This window comes from Macaca fascicularis, chromosome 19 (genome assembly GCF_037993035.2).
Source record: "Macaca fascicularis isolate 582-1 chromosome 19, T2T-MFA8v1.1".
Lineage (NCBI taxonomy): Eukaryota > Metazoa > Chordata > Mammalia > Primates > Cercopithecidae > Macaca > Macaca fascicularis.
The window spans coordinates 47,451,504-47,472,148 of record NC_088393.1 but is presented as its reverse complement, the minus strand read 5'-3'; the positions used below and the strand labels follow the sequence as shown (position 1 = coordinate 47,472,148).

The 20,645-nt window shown below is 50.8% G+C and overlaps 1 protein-coding gene across 50 annotated transcripts in view; it reads right to left on the bottom strand.

Annotated features, from left to right (window-relative positions):
* PLD3 (phospholipase D family member 3) overlaps positions 1–20,645 on the bottom strand; it is a 31,640-nt gene that overhangs the window by 6,143 nt on the left and 4,852 nt on the right. For 3 of the 50 annotated variants that reach the window (XM_074023535.1, XM_074023533.1, XM_074023529.1), the window contains 8 exons: positions 14,537–14,751; positions 5,899–6,279; positions 5,321–5,412; positions 5,147–5,221; positions 4,917–5,059; positions 3,945–4,128; positions 1,529–1,649; positions 1,320–1,447 (listed from right to left, as the gene is read on the bottom strand). In XM_074023535.1, the coding sequence (XP_073879636.1) occupies positions 1,320–1,447; positions 1,529–1,649; positions 3,945–4,128; positions 4,917–5,059; positions 5,147–5,221; positions 5,321–5,347 (678 nt within the window). In that variant the 5' untranslated portion in view covers positions 5,348–5,412; positions 5,899–6,279; positions 14,537–14,751. Of the gene's footprint in view, positions 1–1,319; positions 1,448–1,528; positions 1,650–3,944; positions 4,129–4,916; positions 5,060–5,146; positions 5,222–5,320; positions 5,453–5,898; positions 6,280–9,740; positions 9,824–14,536; positions 14,752–20,645 lie in introns of all 50 variants that reach the window. The other 47 variants (XM_074023547.1, XM_074023546.1, XM_065534380.1 and 44 more) reach the window with 36 other exon arrangements.

Genomic DNA, 20,645 nt, shown 5'->3' with positions numbered 1-20,645 from the left:
TCCCTCAGTACCCCTCCACCCCAGCTCCAATAGCTAAAGTCCTAGCATGATTACCAACTTAAGTTTTGAAGAAAATGAGTTATTCCAAAGCTCCAGGTTTCCTGAACATTTGCAATCTGCTGTTGCTTCTACCCTCCACTGAGCTAGCTTCTACTCATTCGCAGAACTAGCCTGACACATTTCCTCCTTCAGGAAGCCTCCCGTGACTACCCAGCCTGTGTCAGGCTCTCCTAGTCCCTTGGGATTCCTTCCTCATTCTCTCTGGTGACAAACTGGTCTTCCCACTGGGCTGTGAGGACAGGTACCAGGGATGTCTCAGTCACAGCTGTATCTGCAGCATCTCCCTGCATAATTGCTGAGATTAAAAGTTAGGGGAGCTATCTGTTGAGGAAATGAATTCATGAGTTAATGTGTGTCTTCACCTCATTCCCCAAGCTGTTTTCTGTTCCCTATCTTGGGCTAATTCCTCCCTATCCTTCAGGGATCAGATTAGTTATACCTCCTTTGGGAAACCCTCCAATACCCCAGGTTGGGGTCTCTGAGCTTTTCAACCCTCTGTTCCCTCCATCCTGGCCCTGACCCTCTGCCTGTGTCTCCCCAACCCTGGTCCTGACCCCTCTGGGCTGTCACTGTCAGGTGACAGGCCAGTCTGCATTGGACTGGGAGTTCCATGAGGTCCACCTGTTACCACCATGTTCCCAACATTACCCGGGACAGGGCTGGACTTAAGAGCAGGCACACAGAGATGTACAATGAAGATCAAATGGTGCACAGGTCCTTGAATGCCCTGTAGAGGGGCTGGTAGCTGCAACTGGGGATCAGAGGGAGCCCCAGGCTTCCAGGAGCAGGGACAGGGCAGCAGAGGGCTCCATTTGGGGATTCTTCGTTTTTTAACAGGGTCTCACTGTGTCACTCAGGCTGGAGTGTGGTGGCATGAATACAACCCACTGTAGCCTCAAACTCCTGGGCTCAAGTGATCCTCCCACCTCAGCCTCCCAAGTAGCCGGGACCACAGGTGTGTGCCACCACACCTGGCTAATTTTTTTTTTTGGTAGATAAGGGGTCTCACTATGTTGCCCAGGCTGGTCTCCAACTCCTGGGCTCAAGCGATCCTCCCACCTTGGCCTCTCAAAGTGTTAGGATTACAGGTGTGAGCCACCGTGCATAGCTTGAATTAGGGAGGCCTGGTAGGCAAGAAGGAAGCCATTGCAGAGAATGGGTGGAGAGGACTCTGGATTGAGTGAGGGGGCAGTCAGAGGCTGGGTGCCCTGTGGGGCAGGGAGTGGCCTGGAAGGAAGGTAGACAGGGTGCAGGCAGACCTGGGTCAGTGAACGCCAGTCCATGTTGGCACTGCCCAGGTAGAAGTGGGTCTGGTCCACCACCCAGAACTTGGTATGCAGGACGCCATGGGTCAGCTTCTGCATGTCCACCATGCGGACCTGGGCACCTGTGACCAGCAGGGGCAGTGATCAGGGGCCAGGTTGGGTACCCCCAGGCCCAGACCAGCCCCAGTTGGGCCCCAGCTCACCACTCTGCAGCAGGGCCTGCAGGTCTGTCTGTGGCTGGGGCCCGTTGGGCTTGCTCACAGCGATGCGGACATTCACGCCCTTGGGTGCCAGGGTCTGCAGCTGCCGGAGGACCTCCTCACCCTGCAGGGAGGGGAGAGCGTCTGAGGGGCTGGACCAGCCAGCTCTCCAACCCCACAAGGTAATGCCCAGTGGAGTTATTTTGAGACATGATTAGGAGTAAACAGGCTTTACATTAGCCTGTATAAAGACTTTACAGATTAAAATATTAAAAGACTTCCTTATCTGTTTTAAACATCTTTATCTGCTTTAATAATTAGTTGCCCTGTGATCCCCCTCCAAGGCCTCCTGACCCCTCCTGCCCCTCCAAGGACTTTCTCAAAATTCAGCATCAAGGCAGGGCCTCCAGGCATCTCCCAGGAGGGTGGGGGCGAGCCTCAGGCAGGGGGTCCCGGAAGGTATCGGGTGAGGCACGATGGTGCCAGCAACAGCAACGATCAAGGATGCCCTGGAACCTACTGTGTGCCAGGCCCTGTTCTAGGCCCCTTCTCAGTGAACTCACTGAATTCTCACAACCCGGTGAGGCTGGTTTAATTATAATCTCCACGGAGAACTCAGTAGTGCAGTGGGATTTTGTTTTTGTTTGTTTGTTGAGACAGGTCTTGCTACGTTGCCCAGGCTGATTTTCAATTCCTGGGCTCAAGCATTCCTCCTGCCTCAGTCTCCCAAGTAGCTGGTACCTCAGGAGTGCACCACATCCAGCTATGGAGCAGGATTTGAACCCAGACCATCTGCCTCCTACATCTGTTTTAAACCACTTCAGAGGGAGCCAGTAGGGAGTGGGAGCTCATACGGTTTTTTTTTTTTTTTAACATAAAAACATTTTTTTTAGAGACAGGATTTCACTATGTTGCCCAGGCTAGAGTGCAGCGGCACGATCATGGCTCACTGCAGCCTCCAATTCCTAGGCTCAAGCCATCCTCCTGCTTTAGCCTCCCAAGTAGCTGGGACCACAGGTGTGTACCACTATGCCTGGCTTTGGTTTTCAACTTTTGTAATTATTATTATTACTTTTTCTTTTTTTTTGAGACAGGGTCTTGCTATGTTGCCTGGGCTGGAGTGTAGTGGCATGATCACAGCTCACTGCAGCCTCCAACTCCGGGGCTCGAGCCATCCGCCTTCCATCCCCTGAGTATCTGAGACTGCAGGCGCGCACCACAACACCCTGCTAATTTTTTTTTTTTTTTTTTTTTTCAGTAGAGACAGGAGTCTCACTATGTTGCTCAGGCTAGTCTCAAATTCTTGGGATCAAGTGATCCTCCTGTCTAGGCCTCCCAAAGTGCTGGGATTACAGATGTGAGTCACCACACCTGGCATAATTTTTTTTTTCAGGCAGTTCTTTTTTTTTTTTTTTTTTTTTTGAGACGGAGTCTCGCTCTGTGGCCCAGGCTGGAGGCAGTGGCGCCATCTTGGCTCACTGCAAGCTCCGCCCCCTGGGTTCCTGCCATTCTCCTGCCTCAGCCTCCCGAGGAGCTGGGACCACAGGCACCGCCACCATGCCCGGCTAGTTTTTTGTAGTTTTAGTAGAGGCGAGGTTTCACTGTGTTCGCCAGGATGGTCTCCATCTCCTGACCTCGTGATCCACCCGTCTCGGCCTCCCAAAGTGCTGGGATTACAGGCTTGAGCCACCGCGCCCGGCCTCAGGCAGTTCTTAAGGAGCCTTGTAATTTTAGTTAAGTTTTAAGACAACTTCTCACAAAAAGAGGTAGTAGGGAGAAGAAAACAGAAGGAACAAATTCATGGTTTTTCAGTGGAAGAGGTTATCCATGTAGGCTGTTCCTTTTCAAATTGTGAAGTTTTACGTTCTTAAGTTTGTCTGCAGACCATAGCAGGATATAGTAACAGAAGACACAAAGGTTAACTCTGTGCCAGGCACTGTGCTAAAATTTGCTTGGATTAGTCCATTTCATCCTCACAAGAGCCCTAAGAAGCACGTGCTATAAATTGACCCCATTTTACAGATAAACTGAAGCCAGAGAGAACAGGTGACCTGCCTGGGGTCGCACAGCTGGAAGGTGGCCCCTGTCTTGATGCTGGGCTGTTAATTACTCCACTCTTCCATTTCTTTGTCTGACGGGGTCAGGGCAGCTTGTGGGTGAGTGACATCCGCCAGCCTAATAATCCCTTGTAACCAAACCCACACCCTGACATTCAGAGGCCTACAGATGACCGTGACAAACGCCTCCAGTCCAGAGAACCATGTGAAGGCAGCTGCTTGCAAACACCTGTGTCCAATCCGCTGTGTGAGACACGCCCATCTGTCTCCTGGGCTGCAGGAGAAACCCCTTCATCCCCCACAGTCCCCGCTGCCTCCCACCCCCTGCCCCTGCTGCTGGCCAGGGCCAAGGTTGCAGGTACCTGCTGGGCAGAGGGCTCCTGCGTGTGGGTGTCATTGTTGGTGAGGGTCCAGTAGAAGGAGGCGATGTCCAGGCTGCTGTGCGCACCGGCGAGCAGGCCCAGCCAGGCCTGGCTGGTGGAAGGGTTCCCCGTGGAGGCATTGGGGAAGTCCAGGCCCTCAGGAATGCTTTCCACCAGCACTGCTCTGGGGGGTGGGGGATGCTATCAGCCATAGGGTGCTGGAGAGCAATGGCTGGGAGGTGAGTGCTCAGCTGTCCGTCCATGGGTGTGTTGGACAGACTATATTTTTTTTTCAGAGACAGTCTCGCCTTGTCCCCCAGGCTAGAAGTGCAGTGGCGCGATCTCGGCTCACTGCAGCCTCGAACTCCTGGGCTCAAGCGATCCTCCCGCCTCAACCTCTTGAGTAGCTGGGACTACAGGTGTGCGCCAGTACGCCTGGCTACTTTTCTTACTTTTAGTAGAGATGGAGACTCACTATGTTGCCCAGGCTGGTCTGGAAGTCCTGGGCTCAAACAATCCTCCCGCCTCAGCCCCCCAAAGTGTCACAATTACAGGCGTGAGCCACCAAGCCCGGCTAAACTGTATTTGAGTTTTTATTTTCTCTTAAAAATTTTTTTTAAAACTGTGTGTATTTGAATGTGTGCCTGGACTCATGATCCTCTGAGTGTCTGTCTAGAGGTGTGGAAGGAAGATTATGTATTTAGATGTGTGTGTGTGTATGTGTGTGTGTGTCCACAGATGTGGGTGGAAGATGCTATGTCTCTTCACGGGCGGATAGAAGATGACGCTGTGGCTGCCATAGAAACTATGTGTGTGGAGGAGGAGGGGGCGGGCGAGCACTTGGGAGCCTGCAACCTCCTCAGTTGTCGCAAGCGCTGGGTAGGGCTCAGTGCAGGCCATGCTTAGTGTGTGCTTAAGTGTCCCTGGTCTGGCAGGCCCCTCCCCCCACCACCTGCAGCACCCCCCACTTACTCGCAAGGGTCATAGCAGGGGGCTGGGCGCTGGTTGGGTCCAAAGAGATGCAAGTCGCCGTATTCCCATAGAAACAGCTGAGTCATCAGGGCTCCGAAGCCCACAACCGCCAGAATGAGGACCAGCAGGACCCAGCGGGCTTTCTGTGGGGAGGAGGAGGTAGTCAGCCAGCCCGAGGGGGCAGCCCAGCCTGTCCCTGAGACAGGGCGAGGGTGGCGGAGGGCTCCTACCTTTTCCGCAGCCTTCCACGCCTCAATCTCATTCATGGGCAGCTCGTTGGCGGGCTCCTCTGCAGGCACCTTCAGCTGGGGATGGGGACAACAGCAGGGGTGACAGGTGGCTCTTCGGAACCCCCACCCCCACTTCACCCAGCTCTACCCTGCTGAGTCCCCCAATCCACCTACCTCCTGGTACATCAGTTTAGGCTTCATCTTCCCTCAAGGCTGGGGGATATGCAGAGCCCAGGTGAGAAGGTGGGTGTGTCAGGGTCTCCAAACTGGCAGAAGAAAAGTGGGCACTGTGTGGGGTGTTCTACGCTTTCGAGGGACAGACATCACAGAAGGGTGATTAGTCTTGGGGCCATTCATAATCATGGGGGCCATTGGCACACTGCCCACCACCCCAAAAAGAGGAAGCTGGTTACTGGTCAGCAGGATTTCGAAATCCCTCAAAATCCAACGGCTCTGCTGCCTGCTCATCACTCTGCAGTGCCCACCCTGCCCCCATCAGCACCCACGCAGCTCCCCTCTAGCAGCCCCCTTCTCTCTCCTCCACCACCAGAAAGACAGCGCTGGATGAGGTCAGCAGAGCCCCAGGTCTTTGTGCTCGGCTTTTCTCAGCCCTGGGACTACACAGGGGGTATATTCTAGGTGGTTCCTCCGCCCTCACTCAGGTACCCCCACACCACACAGCTCAGCCGGGGATCATCGGGGCCTCCCTGCCACCCCCTGCCCATCCCCCCAGCCAGCCTCCCCCCACCTACCCCTGAGGGGCCTCGGTCTCGCTCTCAGGCGTCTGCTGCTACCTCCGCGGGGCCCCAGCTTCTGCCCGGACAGGCTGAACAGGGGTGGGAGGAGGAGGGGGCGGGGCCTACGGGAGCCCCGCCCACTGCAGCGGGGAGTCTGCGCAGTGCGCGCCTCAGTCCGGGCTCACCGCAGCGAGAAGGGGGGCTCGGCTCCCCAGACACTGCCGCTCCAAACTGGCTGGGTTGAGGGGTAGTACATGGCTGGTGGATGGGTTTTGCTACATTCCACCCTAGAGTCCCTGTGTGGGGCAGGGAGGCCACAGGCAGAGAACAAAAGGAACCTCACATCTTTTCTTGTCTACAAACCTTGTGAATTTGTGTACCATGGACATGCATTACCTAGTCAAAAATAAATACATAAATGAAATTAATAAAACGCTTATACAATGAAACGGAAAGATCAAGGTTGAATAATAGAATGAAGAAATGTAGCGATAAAGTCAACAGAAGACAGTTCACGGCATGAGATGGGAAGAAAGGGGCAGAGGAGATGGTGAATTTTCTGTTGGAGTCTACTTGGATTTCGGTATTTGATTTTTTTAAAAAAGCCAGCTGATATTTTGATAGGGATTTTAAAAAAATTTATTTTCCGATCCACCCCATCCCATGTCTCCCAAGAGGGATTTAAGGCCCCGGCTGGACAAACACACTGGAGACCCCTTTCCTCTCTCATCCCTCATCTCCTAATTGAGACAGGGTGGCACCTCTCTCAATGAGACAGGGACACTCTCTTCCCTCAAAGCTTGGCAGGAAGTCAAGAGATAACTGCAGAAAAGGAGTATTACTAAGAGAAGCAACAGGGCAGAAGTGGTTGTCTTCAAGGGAGTGGGATTTTGGGGTATGTCAAGATTGCTTTTTATGGTAAGCCTATTTTCTTTTCTTTTTTTTCTTTCTTTCTTTTTTTTTTTTAGTGTCAGAGTTCTGTTCCCTAGGCTGGAGTGCAGCAGCACGATCATAGCTCACTGCGGCCTCAACTTCCCAGGCTCAAGCAATCCTCCTGCCTCAGCCTCCCAAGTAGCTGGGACTACAGGCACGTACCACCATGCCCAGCTAATTTTTTTTTTTTGGAGACAGAGTCTCGCTCTGTCTCTCCCAAGCTGGAGTGCAGTGGCGCCATCTCGGCTCCCTGCAAGCTCCGTCTCCCGGGTTCATGCCATTCTCCTGCCTCAGCCCCCACGAGTAGCTGGGACAACAGGCGCCCACCACCATGCCCATCTAATTTAAAAAAAATTTTTTTAGTAGAGACGGGGTTTCACCGTGTTAGCCAGGATGGTCTCCATCTCCTGACCTCGTGATCCGCCCGTCTCGGCCTCCCAAAATGCTGGGATTACAGGCATGTGCCACCGCGCCAGGCTGCAGCTAATTAAAAAAAAATTTTTTTTTTTTGTAGAGACAGGGTCTTGCTTATTGCCCAGGCCGGACTCCTGGACTCAAGTGATCCTCCTACCTTGGCCTCCCAAAGTTCTGAGATTACAGGCATGAGCCACCACACCTGGCCCCTATTTTCTTTTTTCTGAGACAGAATTTCGCTCTTTCGCCCAGGCTGGAGTGCAGTGGCGCAATCTTGGCTCACCGCAACCTCCGCCTTCCAGTTTCAAGTGATTCTCCAACCTCAGCGTCCTGAGTAGCTGGGATTACAGGCGTCTGCCACCGTGACCAGCTAATTTTTGTATGTCTAGTAGAGACAGGGTTCCACCATGTTGGCCAAGCTGGTCTGGAAATCCTGACCTCGTGATCCGCCTGCCTGGGCCTCCCAAAGTGCTGGGATTACAGGCGTGAGCCACCGTGCCTGGCCTATTTTCTTTTTTAAAATTGTGAAACATAAGCTATTTTCAGAGAAGTATAGAAAATATCTCGGTGTAGGTTGAGAAATAATTATAAAGCACACACAGGTGTCGCCAGTTTCATCACCTTTTAAAAAATCAGGGGCGTGGCCGGGCGCGGTGGCTCAAGCCTGTAATCCCAGCACTTTGGGAGGCCGAGACAGGCGGATCACTAGGTCAGGAGATCGAGACCATCCTGGCGAACACGGTGAAACCCCGTCTCTACTAAAAAATACAAAAAACTAGCCGGGCGAGGCGGCGGGCGCCTGTAGTCCTAGCTACTCGGGAGGCTGAGGCAGGAGAATGGCGTAAACCCGGGGGGCGGAGCTTGCAGTGAGCTGAGATCCGGCCACTGCACTCTAGCCCGGGCGACAGAGCCAGACTCCGTCTCAAAAAAAAAAAAAAAAAAAAAAAAAAAAAAAAAAAAAAAAAATCAGGGGCGTGCATTACTCTTTTTTTGAAAAAGAAAACTCAAAGACAGCTAGGTTCTCCACTTACTCCAAGATCCAACCTAGATTTGTAGGGATAACTTGCAAACTTCTCCCTACCAATGTCAGATCCCAGACTGGTGAGGGTAGAACATGCGAGATCCCCCCCTTTCCATGGCAGGAAGACAAACAGGGACGCCTAAAAAGGATCTAGCAGGTCAGGTGTGGCGGCTCACGCCTGTAATCCCAGCACTTTGGGAGGCCGAGGTGGGTGGATCACCTGAGGTGAGGGGTTCAAGACCAGCCTGGCCAACATGGTGAAACCCTGTCGCTACCAAAAATACAAAAATTAGCTGGGCGTGGTGGCGGGTGCTTGTGATCTCAGCTACTCGGGACTGAGGCAGGAGAACTGTTTGAACCTGGGAGGCAGAGGTTGCAGTGAGCCACGATGGCGCCACTGCAATCTAGCCTGGGTTACAACAGAGTGAGACTCTGTCTCAAAAAAAAAAAAAAAAAAAATTTAGCAAGAAACAGCAACAGACTAAGGTTATTTGAAACTCCAGAGGTCACCAGGAGAAGCAGAAGATAACGTCAGTCTTAGAAGCGGTTGACCACAGCATTGTGGGTGGAGGAGGCAGGAAATGCTTGCCTTCAGTTTTCTTTGACGGTCTTGGTGAAAAATATTTTTATTGAAGAATATGGAGTTGTAACAGCAGGCAATGTGAAATTAGGGAAGCCAAGATGAATCAAAACAAAACCGAAGGCGAGGTGGGGCATGGAGATCTGAAGTAACAGGACTGGCAGCGTCAGGGCTGGAGAACTGGGATGGTCACTAATAAACCAAAAATAGGGAGAAGGGCCTGGCACTGTGGCTCACACCTGTAATCTCAGCACTTTCGGAGGCTGAGGTGGGAGGACCGTTTGAGCCCAGGAGTTCCAGACTAGCCTCGGTAACATAGCAAGGCCCAGTCTCTACAACAAAATAAAAAGGAAAAACAAAAATGAAATAAAAATAGGAAGAAAACAGATGGACTTCGTTCAAATTGTCAGTGATATTTTGGCTTTCAAATTGTACAGTGATTACAAGTCTGTAATGATTAGTTTAATTTTAACTTTTGGTATGTTTTAATTGTATTTTTTTCTTATTGTGTTAACTTTTGATTAAAAAGTAAACTAATATTGGAGGGCCAGGCACGGTGGTTTACACGTGTAATCCCAGCACTTTGGGAGGCCAAGGTGGGAGGATTGCTTGAGCCCAGGAGTTTGAGACCAGCCTGGGCAACACAGTGAGACCTAATCTCTACAACAAATGAAAAAAAATTAGCCTGGTATGGTGGCGTGGACATGTAGTTCCTACTATTTGGAAGGCTGTGGCAGAATAATTGCTTGAATCTGGGAGGTAGAGGCTGCAGTGAGCAGTGATTGCACCAATGCACTCCAGCCTAGCTGACAGAGTAAGAGCCTGTCATAAAAAACAAATAAAAATCAGTACTGGAGAAGCGATTTAGATTGGATGAGAGACAATACAGTGAGTGCTAGAGCCAGATACCTGAGACTGAATCTGAGCTTCAGCATTAGTGACTGTTTGACCTTGGAGAAGTGACAACGCCTCTGTGCTCTTGGTTTCTCCATCTGCAAAATGGGTATGGTAACAATAGCATTTGCTGTTCATTAATTTTACACACATTTACTGGTTGTCTTGTGTGCATCAGGTATTGTTTTAGGCACTGGGGATACAGCTGTGAACAAAATAGACACGAGGGAAAAACAGAGGCCAGGTGTGGTGGCTCACGCCCGTAATGCCAGCACTTTGGGAGGCCTACGTGGGCGGATCACCTGAGGTCTGGCATTCGAGACCAGCCTGGCCAACATGGCGAAATCCCATCTCTACTAAAAATACACAAATTAGCCAGGTGTGTAGGAGGGCGCCTGTAATCTCAGCTACTTGGGAGGCTGAGGTGGGCGAATCGCTTGAACCCGGGAGGTGGAGGTTGCAGTGAGTTGGCACCACTGCACTCCAGTGTGGGCGACAGAGGAAACTCCATCTCAAAAAAAAAAAAAAAAAGGAGGGAGGTATAATAAACAAAATAATAAATAAATGATATAATGTTAGAAGGCAGTAAGTGCCATAGAGGATCAGGGAAGAGGGGTGGGGGTGGAATCGTTTGTGATATTTAATAAGGAGGTCAGAAAAGGCCTCACTGAGAAGGGGTTACCTGAAGAAAAACTTCAAGGAGAGGTGAGATGGACATCTTTGGGGAAAATGATCAGTACAAAGGCCCCGAGGGAGGAATGTGCCTGGTGTGGATGGAGAAGAGTGAGGACGCCAGTGTGTCTGCAGTGGAGTGGGCTGGGGGTGAGGGAGAGGAAATGTCACAGAGGTGACAGGGCCAGATCCTGCAGGGCTGCCTGGACTGTGATGAGTAGGACGGGGTCACGTGTGGGTTCCCAGCAGGGAAGGACAACGTGATCTGCTTCAGATTTTTTTTAAGATATGGGGATCTCCACCAGGCGCGATGGCTCACGCCTGTAATCCCAGCACTTTGGGAGGCCAAGGTGGGCGGATCACCTGAGGCTGGGAGTTCGAGACCAGCCTGACCAACATGGAGAAACCCTGTCTCTACTAAAAATACAAAATTAGCTGGACATGGTGTCACATGCCTGTAATCCCAACTACTTGGGAGGCTGAGGCAGGAGAATTGCTTGAATCCAGGAGGTGGAGGTTGTAGTGAGCCAAGATTGTGCCATTGCACTCCAGTCTGAGCAATAAGAACGAAACTCCATCTCAAAAATAAAAACAAAAAACAAAAAGCAAACAGATGAGGATCCCCCTATGCTGCCCAGGCTGGTCTTGAACTCCTGGCTTCAGGCGAACCTCCCACCTCGGCCTCGCACAGTGCAGGGATTTCAGACACGAGCCACTTCAATGGGTTTCAGTTGGATTTTGTAGTGGGTTGAATGGTGGCCTCAAAAAAGATATGTCCCACAGAAGCATAATCCCCGGAACTTACGTGCATGTGACCTTATTTGGAAAAAGGATCTTTGCAATTGTAATCAGATTTAGGATCTTGAGATGAGATCATCCTGGACTATCTGGAGGGGCCCTAAATCCAGTCACAACTGTCCTCAGAGATAGAACAGGCAGAAGGCCATGTGAACAGGGAGGCTGAGATGAGAGTGATGTGGCCATAAACCCAGCAATGTGGCTGGGCGCAGTGGCTCACACCTGTAATCCCAGCACTTTGGGAGGCCGAGGCTGGCAGATCACAAGGTCAGGAGATCGAGACCATCTTGGCTAACACAGTGAAACCCTGTCTCTACTAAAAATACAAAAAATTAGCCGGGCGTGGTGGCAGGCGCCTGTAGTCCCAGCTACTCAGGAGGCTGAGGCAGGAGAATGGCGTGAACCTGGGAGGCGGAGCTTGCAGTGAGCCGAGATCACGCCACTGCACTCCAGCCTGGGCAACAGAGCGAGACTCCACATCAACAACAACAACAACAACAAACCAGCAACACCTGGACCCACTAGAAACTGGGAGAGGTGAGGAATGGAATCTCCCCTCCAGCTTCTGGAGGTGCATGTCCCTGCTACACCTTGAGTTTGGACTTCTGGCTCCAAAACTGAGAGAATGAATTTGTTGTCTTTTTTTTTAGATGGAGTCTTGCTCTGTTATCCAGGCTGGAGTGCAGTGGCACAACCTCAAGTCATCCATCTGTCTCGGCCTCCCAAAGTGCTGGGATTACAGGCAGGAGTCACTGCGCCTGGCCATACATTCTGTTGTGTTAAGCCACCAACTTGGTGGCAATTTGTTACAGCAGCCCGAAGAAACACACACAGGTGTTACAGGATCCCCCGGTGGCTGTGTGTGGGGAACAGACTGGGGCAGGGCCGGGGAGCCCAGCGAGGAGGCTACTGGGAGCATCCAGACAGGAGCCAAGGGTGGACAGGACCAGGGTGTGGGCAGCCAAGTGTCAAAGAAAGGGCGGGGCCCGGATGCATTTTGAAGGTGGAGGGGATGGCATTTCTAGGCTGGATGTGGGTTTGAGAGCAGTAAAAGAATCAGGGATGACTGAGTTTTGGCCTCAGCAAGTACAAGGATTAGAGGTGTCAATAGCTGATTGGGCAACATAGGGAGGCACAAGTTTGGGGAAAAGACCAGGAGTTTGGTTTTGAACATACAACATTTGAGATGTCTAAAATCTGACTGACTCCTCTGAACTAAAGGAGTTAACAGGCTGGGCAAGGTGGCTCACACCTGTAATCCCTGCACTCCAGGAGGCTAAGATGCGGGGTGGATTACATGAGGCCAGGAGTTCAAGACCAGCCTGCACAACGGCAGGACTCACCTCTACAAAAAGTAAAGTTAAATTTTAAAAAAGGAATTAACACACATATAATGTGCACAGAAGAGCCACTGACATGCAGGAGGCTCTCAGTAAAGGTGACTGTCAAGGCTCCTAACAGCTCCCCATGCAAAGGCATCCCCCATCCCACTCCCAGAGACAAGACGGTTGCTTTTCATTATAGGTCTTTATACTTACATTGAATTTTTTAAAATGCACATATAACTTCTATGGAAACTAAACTATAAAGAGGCTCAGACTCCTAGGTAGGGTGCCCCATCACCAGATCCTAGCCTCCAGAGGACTGTGGCCTCAGCTGGAGAAGGAAATCAGGCCCCCCCGCCCACTGCTCAGATCCTTGTGGGAGCAGGGCAGGGTGAAACGGAAGGTGGGCATGGGCAGCTGGGTCCTGGGGTTCCTCCTCAGCCTGTCTCAATGCCTGTGTTTTCAGGACCCTAGAACCCCCATGGGGCTCCCAGCACGCCCCATCCAGGTTGTTACTTATGCTCTGCCTCCCCGCTGGTGTGACATGAGATGAAATCAGATCTCAGCCAGATGCGGTGGCTCCCGCCTGTAATCCCAGTACTTTGGGAGGCTGACGTGGCAAATCACCTGAGGTCAGGATTTCGAGACCAGCCTGACCAACATGGTGAAACCCCATCTCTACTAAAAATACAAAATTAGCCAGGCATGGTGGCGCGCACCTGTAATCCCAGCTACTCAGGAGGCTGAGGGAGGAGAGTTGCTTGAACCTGGGAGATGGAGGCTGCAGTGAGCCAAGATTGCGCCATTGCATTCCAGCCTGGACAACAAGAGCAAAACTCTGTCTCAAAAAGAAAAAGAAAAGAGATCAGGTCTCATCTGGGAGAGAGCACTGCCAGGAAGCGTGCCATCTCCCAGCCCACAAAATACCCCCGAGTCCCCTTGCCTTGTGGTCCTGCCCCCCTTGGGGTACGACACCACAGCCCGCAAAGAGGAGGAAGTAAAACCCACTGGGTAACAGATCCCTGAACATCCCACCCCCAGGGGAGGGTGGCAGTGGGAGATTTGATTCTTCCTCTACAGCAGCCCTTTAAATTGGAGAGTTTATGGTTCAGATCCCACCTCTGCCACTTTCTTGCCAGGTGACGTTGAGCATAGGGCTTTACTTCTGAGCCCTGCTGGCCTCATCTATAAACCGGTATTAGCCATATTGGCAGGGCACGGTGGCTTATGCCTATAATCTCAGTACTTTGGGAGGCCAAGGCGGGAGGATGGCTTGAGCTCAAGAGTTCGAGACCAGTTGGGGCAACAAGGTGAGACCCCATCTCTACAAAAGCTTAAAAAACTGGCTAGGCGGCTGGGCAGGGTGGCTCATGCCTATAATTCCAGCACTTTGGGAAGCGAAGATGGGCGGATCACCTAAGGTCAGGAGTTCAAGACCAGCCTGGCTAATATGGTGAAACCTCGTCTCTACCAATACAAAAATTAGCCGGGCATGATGGCAGGCTACTCGGGAGGCTGAGGCAGGAGAATCGCTTGAACCTGGAAGGCAGAGGTTGCAGTGAGCCGAGATTGCATAATTGCGCTCCAGTCTGGGCAACGAAAGCAAAACTCCGTCTCGCAAAAAACAAAAACAAAAAACAAACAAAAAAAATCATAATAATAATTGGCTAGGTGTGGTGGCCCATGCCTACGCCTATGGTCCCAGCCACTTGGGAGGCTGAGGTGGGAGGATTGCTTGAGTCCGGGAGTTCGAGGCTGCAGTGAGCCGTGATTGTGCCACTGCACTCCAGCCTGGGCGACAGAGCAAGACACTATCTCAAAACAACAAATAAAATGAGCATCATCTTATATGCACTGGAGGGTGGTGGCTGGGGATCTCTGAATGGTTAAGGGGGTGGGTCTCAGAGTCCGGCAGCTCAGAGTTCAGATCTCAGCTCTGTGGAATTGGGAAAAGAGGTTCCCTTCTGTAAGCCACACTTTCATTCTCTGAACAATGTGGAGATTAATAATACCAACCTCACATTTGCTGGGAAGTCAATGAGGTCATCCATGGAAGGCAGGAAGCAGAGTAAGCCCTTGAAACATGCTGGTTGGTGAGATCTGTGTGTGCCCTCGTATCTTGTATACACTTCAATCACACATAATCAATTTATATGTGTCCCTTGTTATGTCCGTGTCCGATTTATTCCTCTAGCTCTAGGGCCCAGGCCATTGTAATTGCTCAAAAAATACTGAAAGCAGAAGAAATGGAGCAGCAGAATAGAAAAATTTGAGAGGAGATTATTTTAGATGTCTCTCTATACCTAGTGACACTTTTATACAGAATGATAACCAGCTGCTATCAGTTCTAAGCCCAGAGCATACAGGGTGGCTGCAGACAATGGCATCTCAGCCTGAGATTAAGGCTGAGAGGGTGGGGAAAAAAGGCTGATTCAAGCCATCTGAGAATGCAGAGTGTGCTTCTGAAGCCTACATACAGGAAACATGGGGCAGATCACACCGCAGGAGACATTTACAAATCCACAGGCTGGCCAGGAGCAGTAGCTCACGTCTGTAATCCCAGCACTTTGGTAGGCCGAGGTGGGAGGATCGCTTGAGCCCAGCACTTTGAGACTAGCCTGGGCAACATAGCGAGACCCTGTCTCTAATTTTATTTTATTTTATTTTATTTTTTTTTTTTTTTTTTGAGGCGGAGTTTCGCTCTGTCTCCCAGGCTTCCGGAGTGCAGTGGCCGGATCTCAGCTCACTGCAAGCTCCGCCTCCCGGGTTTACGCCATTCTCCTGCCTCAGCCTCCCGAGTAGCTGGGACTACAGGCGCCCGCCACCGCGCCCGGTTAGTTTTTTTTGTATTTTTTAGTAGAGACGGGGTTTCACCATGTTAGCCAGGATGGTCTCGATCTCCTGACCTCGTGATCCGCCCGTCTCGGCCTCCCAAAGTGCTGGGATTACAGGCTTGAGCCACCGCGCCCGGCCTCTGTCTCTAATTTTAAAAACAACAAAATAAAAACAAATTCATGGGGCTTCCAAATGGTTTAAAACAGAAATGTTCTCATGTTTAATGGTGCTGATTTTCACTAGATGGTGCAGACCTCTTTGGACTAAACCATCAATTGTCTCTGGCCTCTCTAGACTGAACCATCAATTGTCTACAGAAAACAGAACAGAATACTGGTTTTGCAAACTGTTTTTTCATTTTCAGCAGTTAGATCCTTTATTTCAAAGGACCCTTTAAAGTAAGTGCCCCTCCTAGGGAGAGAAGACAGTCAGTCCAAAAAATAATTAAATAGGTCCAAAAGGCATCATGAATGATAAATACTTCTGAACTGGAACTAAAAAACCCTAAGTTGTCCCACTCTTGCTCAAAATCCTTCTGTGGCTCCCCATTGCCCCCAGGACAAAGTACAAACTTCTTACCATGTCCTACAGAGCCCTACATGGACAGGCTCCTGTGGACCTTCCTCCATCATTACAGCTTCAGTTCCCTCATTCTCCACCCAAAGCTCATCTGGTTTCCTCCTTTCCCCTGAACTCCAGCTCTGGAGGTCCCATGGCCCCCCAGACACCTCCTTCAAGGTATCCCAAGACTCCCACACCTACTATGTCCCCAATTGTCCTTACCATCTTCCTCCCCCAGTTCCCCATTTCAAGGAGAGCTGTCGAACCCATCCTTCAGGTCTCAGCCTTGGTGCCTCCTCCTCCAAAAAGCTCTCCTTGACTGCCCCCAGCCCTGGGCCTTGTCCTGGACCCCAACAACTTGTCGACTTGGCCCTGTGAGGGTCTCTCTAAATCACCCTCCCCACTAGGTCTGACCTAGTCTCTCCCACCTGGGTCCCCACTCCAGCCACCTCCCTTGGATCCCTCTCCTGCTCAAAAACACACTCTCAGCTCCTCACTGTGGCTGCCAGGGCCTTGAATGATCTTCCCCGAATGACCTCTTTGGTCTACTCTCTCACCGCTCTTCCCACCCCAGCCATAGTTATGATCTTTCAGTTCCTTGAACCAAAACCACATTTTCATCACCGGACCCTCCCACAGCTGCTTTTCCTGCGGAGCACACCTTGCTCATTTCTATCCACTCACGTACCATCTCCTCCACGAAGCCCTCTGGGCTCACACAGTCCCCTGGGCCTCCCTTTCCCAGACCTGATCCCTCTACCTATGCCTCCTAGGGAGAGAAGATGATCAGTCTGAAAAACAATTAAATAGGTCCAAAAAAGTATCATGAATGGTGAATACTTCTAAATTGGAACTACAAAAATCTAAGCTGTCCCACTCCTGCTCAAAATCAGTGCTGTGATTAGCTGGCAGTGCTTGATGCTGGCAATGCCTAGCGATGGGTTCGTCTGTCCTATTTGACTGGGAGCCCTATGATGGCAGGGCCAGGCTGTCTAACTCACTGCCATGTCCCCAGTGCCATGGAACATAGGAAAGTGCGTACCAGGTGCTCAGTGGCCAGTTAATCTATTAATTCAACTAATATTTAATCAGTAATGACTTGCTGACAAGCCCTGCTCCAGAAACTGAGATTACAGACGAAAAAAAAAAAAAAAAAGGAGCCGGCACGGTGGCTCACACCTGTAATCCAAACACTGTGGGAGGCTGAGGCGGGCGGATCACCTGAGGTTGGCGGTTTGAGACAAGCCTGACCAACATGGAGAAACCCTGTTTCTACTAAAAATACAAAATTAGCTGGGCGTGGTGGCGCATGTCTGTAATCCCAGCTATTTGGGAGGCTGAAGCAGGAGAACTGCTTGAACCTGGGAGGCAGAGGTTGCGGTGAGCTGAGATTGCGCCACTGTATTCCAGCCTGGGCAACAACAGCGAAACTCTGTCTCCAAAAAAAAAAAGGAAAAAAATTATTCCTAAAGATGTTATTCTTAAGAGTGAGAACAAATGAGTGAAATACATGGAATGTGCCTTGGAAAAAAATAGAGCAGGGGAGGGAGGCAGTGGCATCACAACTTCCAAAGGCTTATGTCCCAGTTCAAAAATAATAATAGGGCTGGGCGTGGTGGCTCATGCCTGTAATCCCAGCACTTTGGGAGGTGGGTGGATCACTTGAGGTAAAGAGTTCGAGACCATCCTGGCTAACACAGTGAAACCCTGTCTCTACTAAAACTACAAAAATTAGCAGGGCGTGGTGGTGTGCACCTATAGTCCCGCTACTTGGGAGGCTGAGGCATGAGAATTGCTTGAACCTGGGAGGTGGAGGTTGTAGTGAGCTGAGATCACGCCACTGCACTGTAGCCTGGGCAACGGAGTGAGACTCAGTCTCAAAACAACAACACAAAACCAAAAATAACATAGCCAGGAGCGGTGGCTCACGCATGTAATCCCAGCACTCTGGGAGGCCGAGGCAGGCGGATCACCAGAGGTCAGGAGCTGGAGACCAGCCTGGCCAACATAGTGAAACTGCGTCTCTGTTAAAAATACAAAAATTAGCCAGGCGTGGTGGTGCACACCTGTAATTCCAGGTACTTAGGAGGCTGAGGCAGGAGAACTGCTTGAACCCGGGAGGCAGAAGTTGCAGTGAACTGAGTTCGCACCACTGCATGCCAGCCTAGGTGACAGCGAGACAGTGTCTCAATGGAAAACAAAAAAATAATAATAACATGGCTGGGCACAGTTGCTCACTCCCACCTGTAATTCCAGCACTTTAGGAGGCCAAAGCAGGAGGATCACTTGAGCCCAGGAGTTTGGGACCTGGGCAGCCTGGGCAACAAATTGATATCTTGTCTCTACAAAAAAAAATAAAAAGGCTAGGCCGGGTGCAGGGGCTCACGCCTGTAATCCCAGCACTCTGGGAGGCCGAGGCGGTTGGATCACAAGGTCAGGAGTTCGAGACCAGTCTGACCAACATGGTAAAATCCCGTCTCTACTAAAAATACAAAAATTAGCCGGGCCTGGTGGTGCACACCTGTAATTGCAGCTACTCAGGAGGCTGAGGCAGGAGAATCACTTGAACCTGGGAGGTGGAGGATGCAGTGAGCCGAGATCGTGCCACTGCACTCCAGCCTGGGCGACATAACGAGACTGTCTCTAAATAAATAAATAATAAAAAATAAATAAAAAGGCTAAAAAATTAGCTGGGGATGGTGGTACATGCCTGTAGCCCTAGCTACATGGGAGGCTGTAGCAGGAGTATGTCTTGAGCCTGGGAGTTTGGGTATGCAGTGAGCCATGACTGCGCCACTGCACTCCGGCCTCAGTGAGAGAGCAAGACCGTGTCGCAAAAAGATAAAGAAAGAAAGAAAAATAATAAGATGGTAGGGCTAGGTGCAGTGGCTCACACCTGTAATCCCAGCACTTTGGGAGGCCGAGGTGGGCAAATCATGAGGTCAGGAGATCGAGGCCATCCTGGCTAACACAGCGAAACCCCATCTCCACTAAGAATACAAAAAATCAGCCGGGCATGGTGGCGGGTGCCTGCAGTCCCAGCTACTCGGGAGGCTGAGGCAGGAGAACGGCATGAACCTGGGAGGCGGAGCTTGCAGTGAGCCGAGACTGCGCCACTGCACTCCAGCCTGGGTGACAGACTGAGAATCCATCTCAACAAAAAGAAAAAGAAAAAAAAAATAGTAACATGGTAAGTTTAGGGCAAAGCAATGTTACCATCTGTTTTTCAGATGAGGTGGCAGAGCTCAGGGAAATTGCCTGCTTAAGTTGCACAGCATTGGTTTGTCAGTTGGAAGATTGTTTTTTGAGACGGAGTCTTACTCTGTTGTCCAGACTGGAGTGCACTGGCAGGTTCTCGGCTCAGAGCAACCTCCATCTCCCAGGTTCAAGTGATTCTTGGGTCTCAACTTCTCGCGTAGGTGGGATTACAGGTGGCTACCACCATGCCTGGCTAATTTTTGTATTTTTAGTAAAGACTGTTTCACCATATTGGCCAGGTTGGTCTCGAACTCCTGACCTCAAGTGATCTGCCCACCTCAGCCTTCCAAAGTGCTGGGATTATAGGCATCAGCCGGGAATTTGAACTCAGAGCTCAGTTGTATTCCAGGGCAGTATACTGTTGAACCAATTCATGAACAAACAATGCAAAATCTCCCTTCATCACATCACGTGAGGGACCCTGCGACCTGAGGGAGGCGCGAGCCTATAAAAGTGCAGGGTGTGGAGTGAGACAGTGGGGCTTCTTGCATTTATTTTTGATTTTTTTTTTTTTTTGAGACAGGGTCTCCTTGCTCTGTTGCAGGCTGGAATGCAGTGCTAGGAACACACCTCACTGCAGCCTGGAACTCCTGGGCTCAAGTGGTCCTCCTGCTTCAGCCTCCCGAGTAGCTGGGACCACAAGTGTGTGCCACCACGCCCAGCTAGTTTTTATTTTTTTCGTAGAGTCGGAATCTCACCACATCGCCCAGGCTGCTATTGAACTGCTGGGCTCAAGTGATCTGCCTACCTCAGCCTCTCAAAGTGCTGGGATTACAGGCGTAAGCCACTGGGCCTGGCCTCAAAGCACTTAATATATTCATTTTATTGTTTTAAATTGGACTTAATATGTTTAATTTTCACAACAGTCCTCTTAAAAATCCCACTTAGGGAATTAAGGATCCAGAGAGGTGAAGTCACAGGTACAAAGGGACATAGACAGGATATGGGGTAAGCCTGGGACCTGGACTTTGGTTAAAAAAAAAAAAGAGAGAGAGAGAGAGGAAATGGAGCAAGGATTTGAACCCAAGCTGCCTCAAGCTTCCAGGGACAGATGCCCGATGACAGCTGCCTTTCCTGTTGTTCGTCATCTGTAGATCCCCTGCTGCCTGCCCCCCCACCCTCCAGGACAGAGCTGAACCCCGTGGTGGCGCTGGCCTCTCAAAAACTCCATTAGCATTTCCCCAGCCTGCCCTTCATTTTTTATTAATATTTATTTATTTATTTATTTGAGATGGAGTCTTGCTCTGTCGCCCAGGCTGGAGTGTAGTGGCGCGATCTCAGCTCACTGCAATCTCCACCTCCCAGGTTCGAGGGCTTTTCCTGCCTCGGCCTCCTGAATAGCTGGGATTACAGGCACCCACCACAACGCCCACCTAATTTTTTATACTTTTGGTAGAGATGGGGTTTCACCACGTTGGTCAGGCTGGTCTCGAACTCCTGACCTCAAGTGATCCGCCTGCCTCAGCCTCCC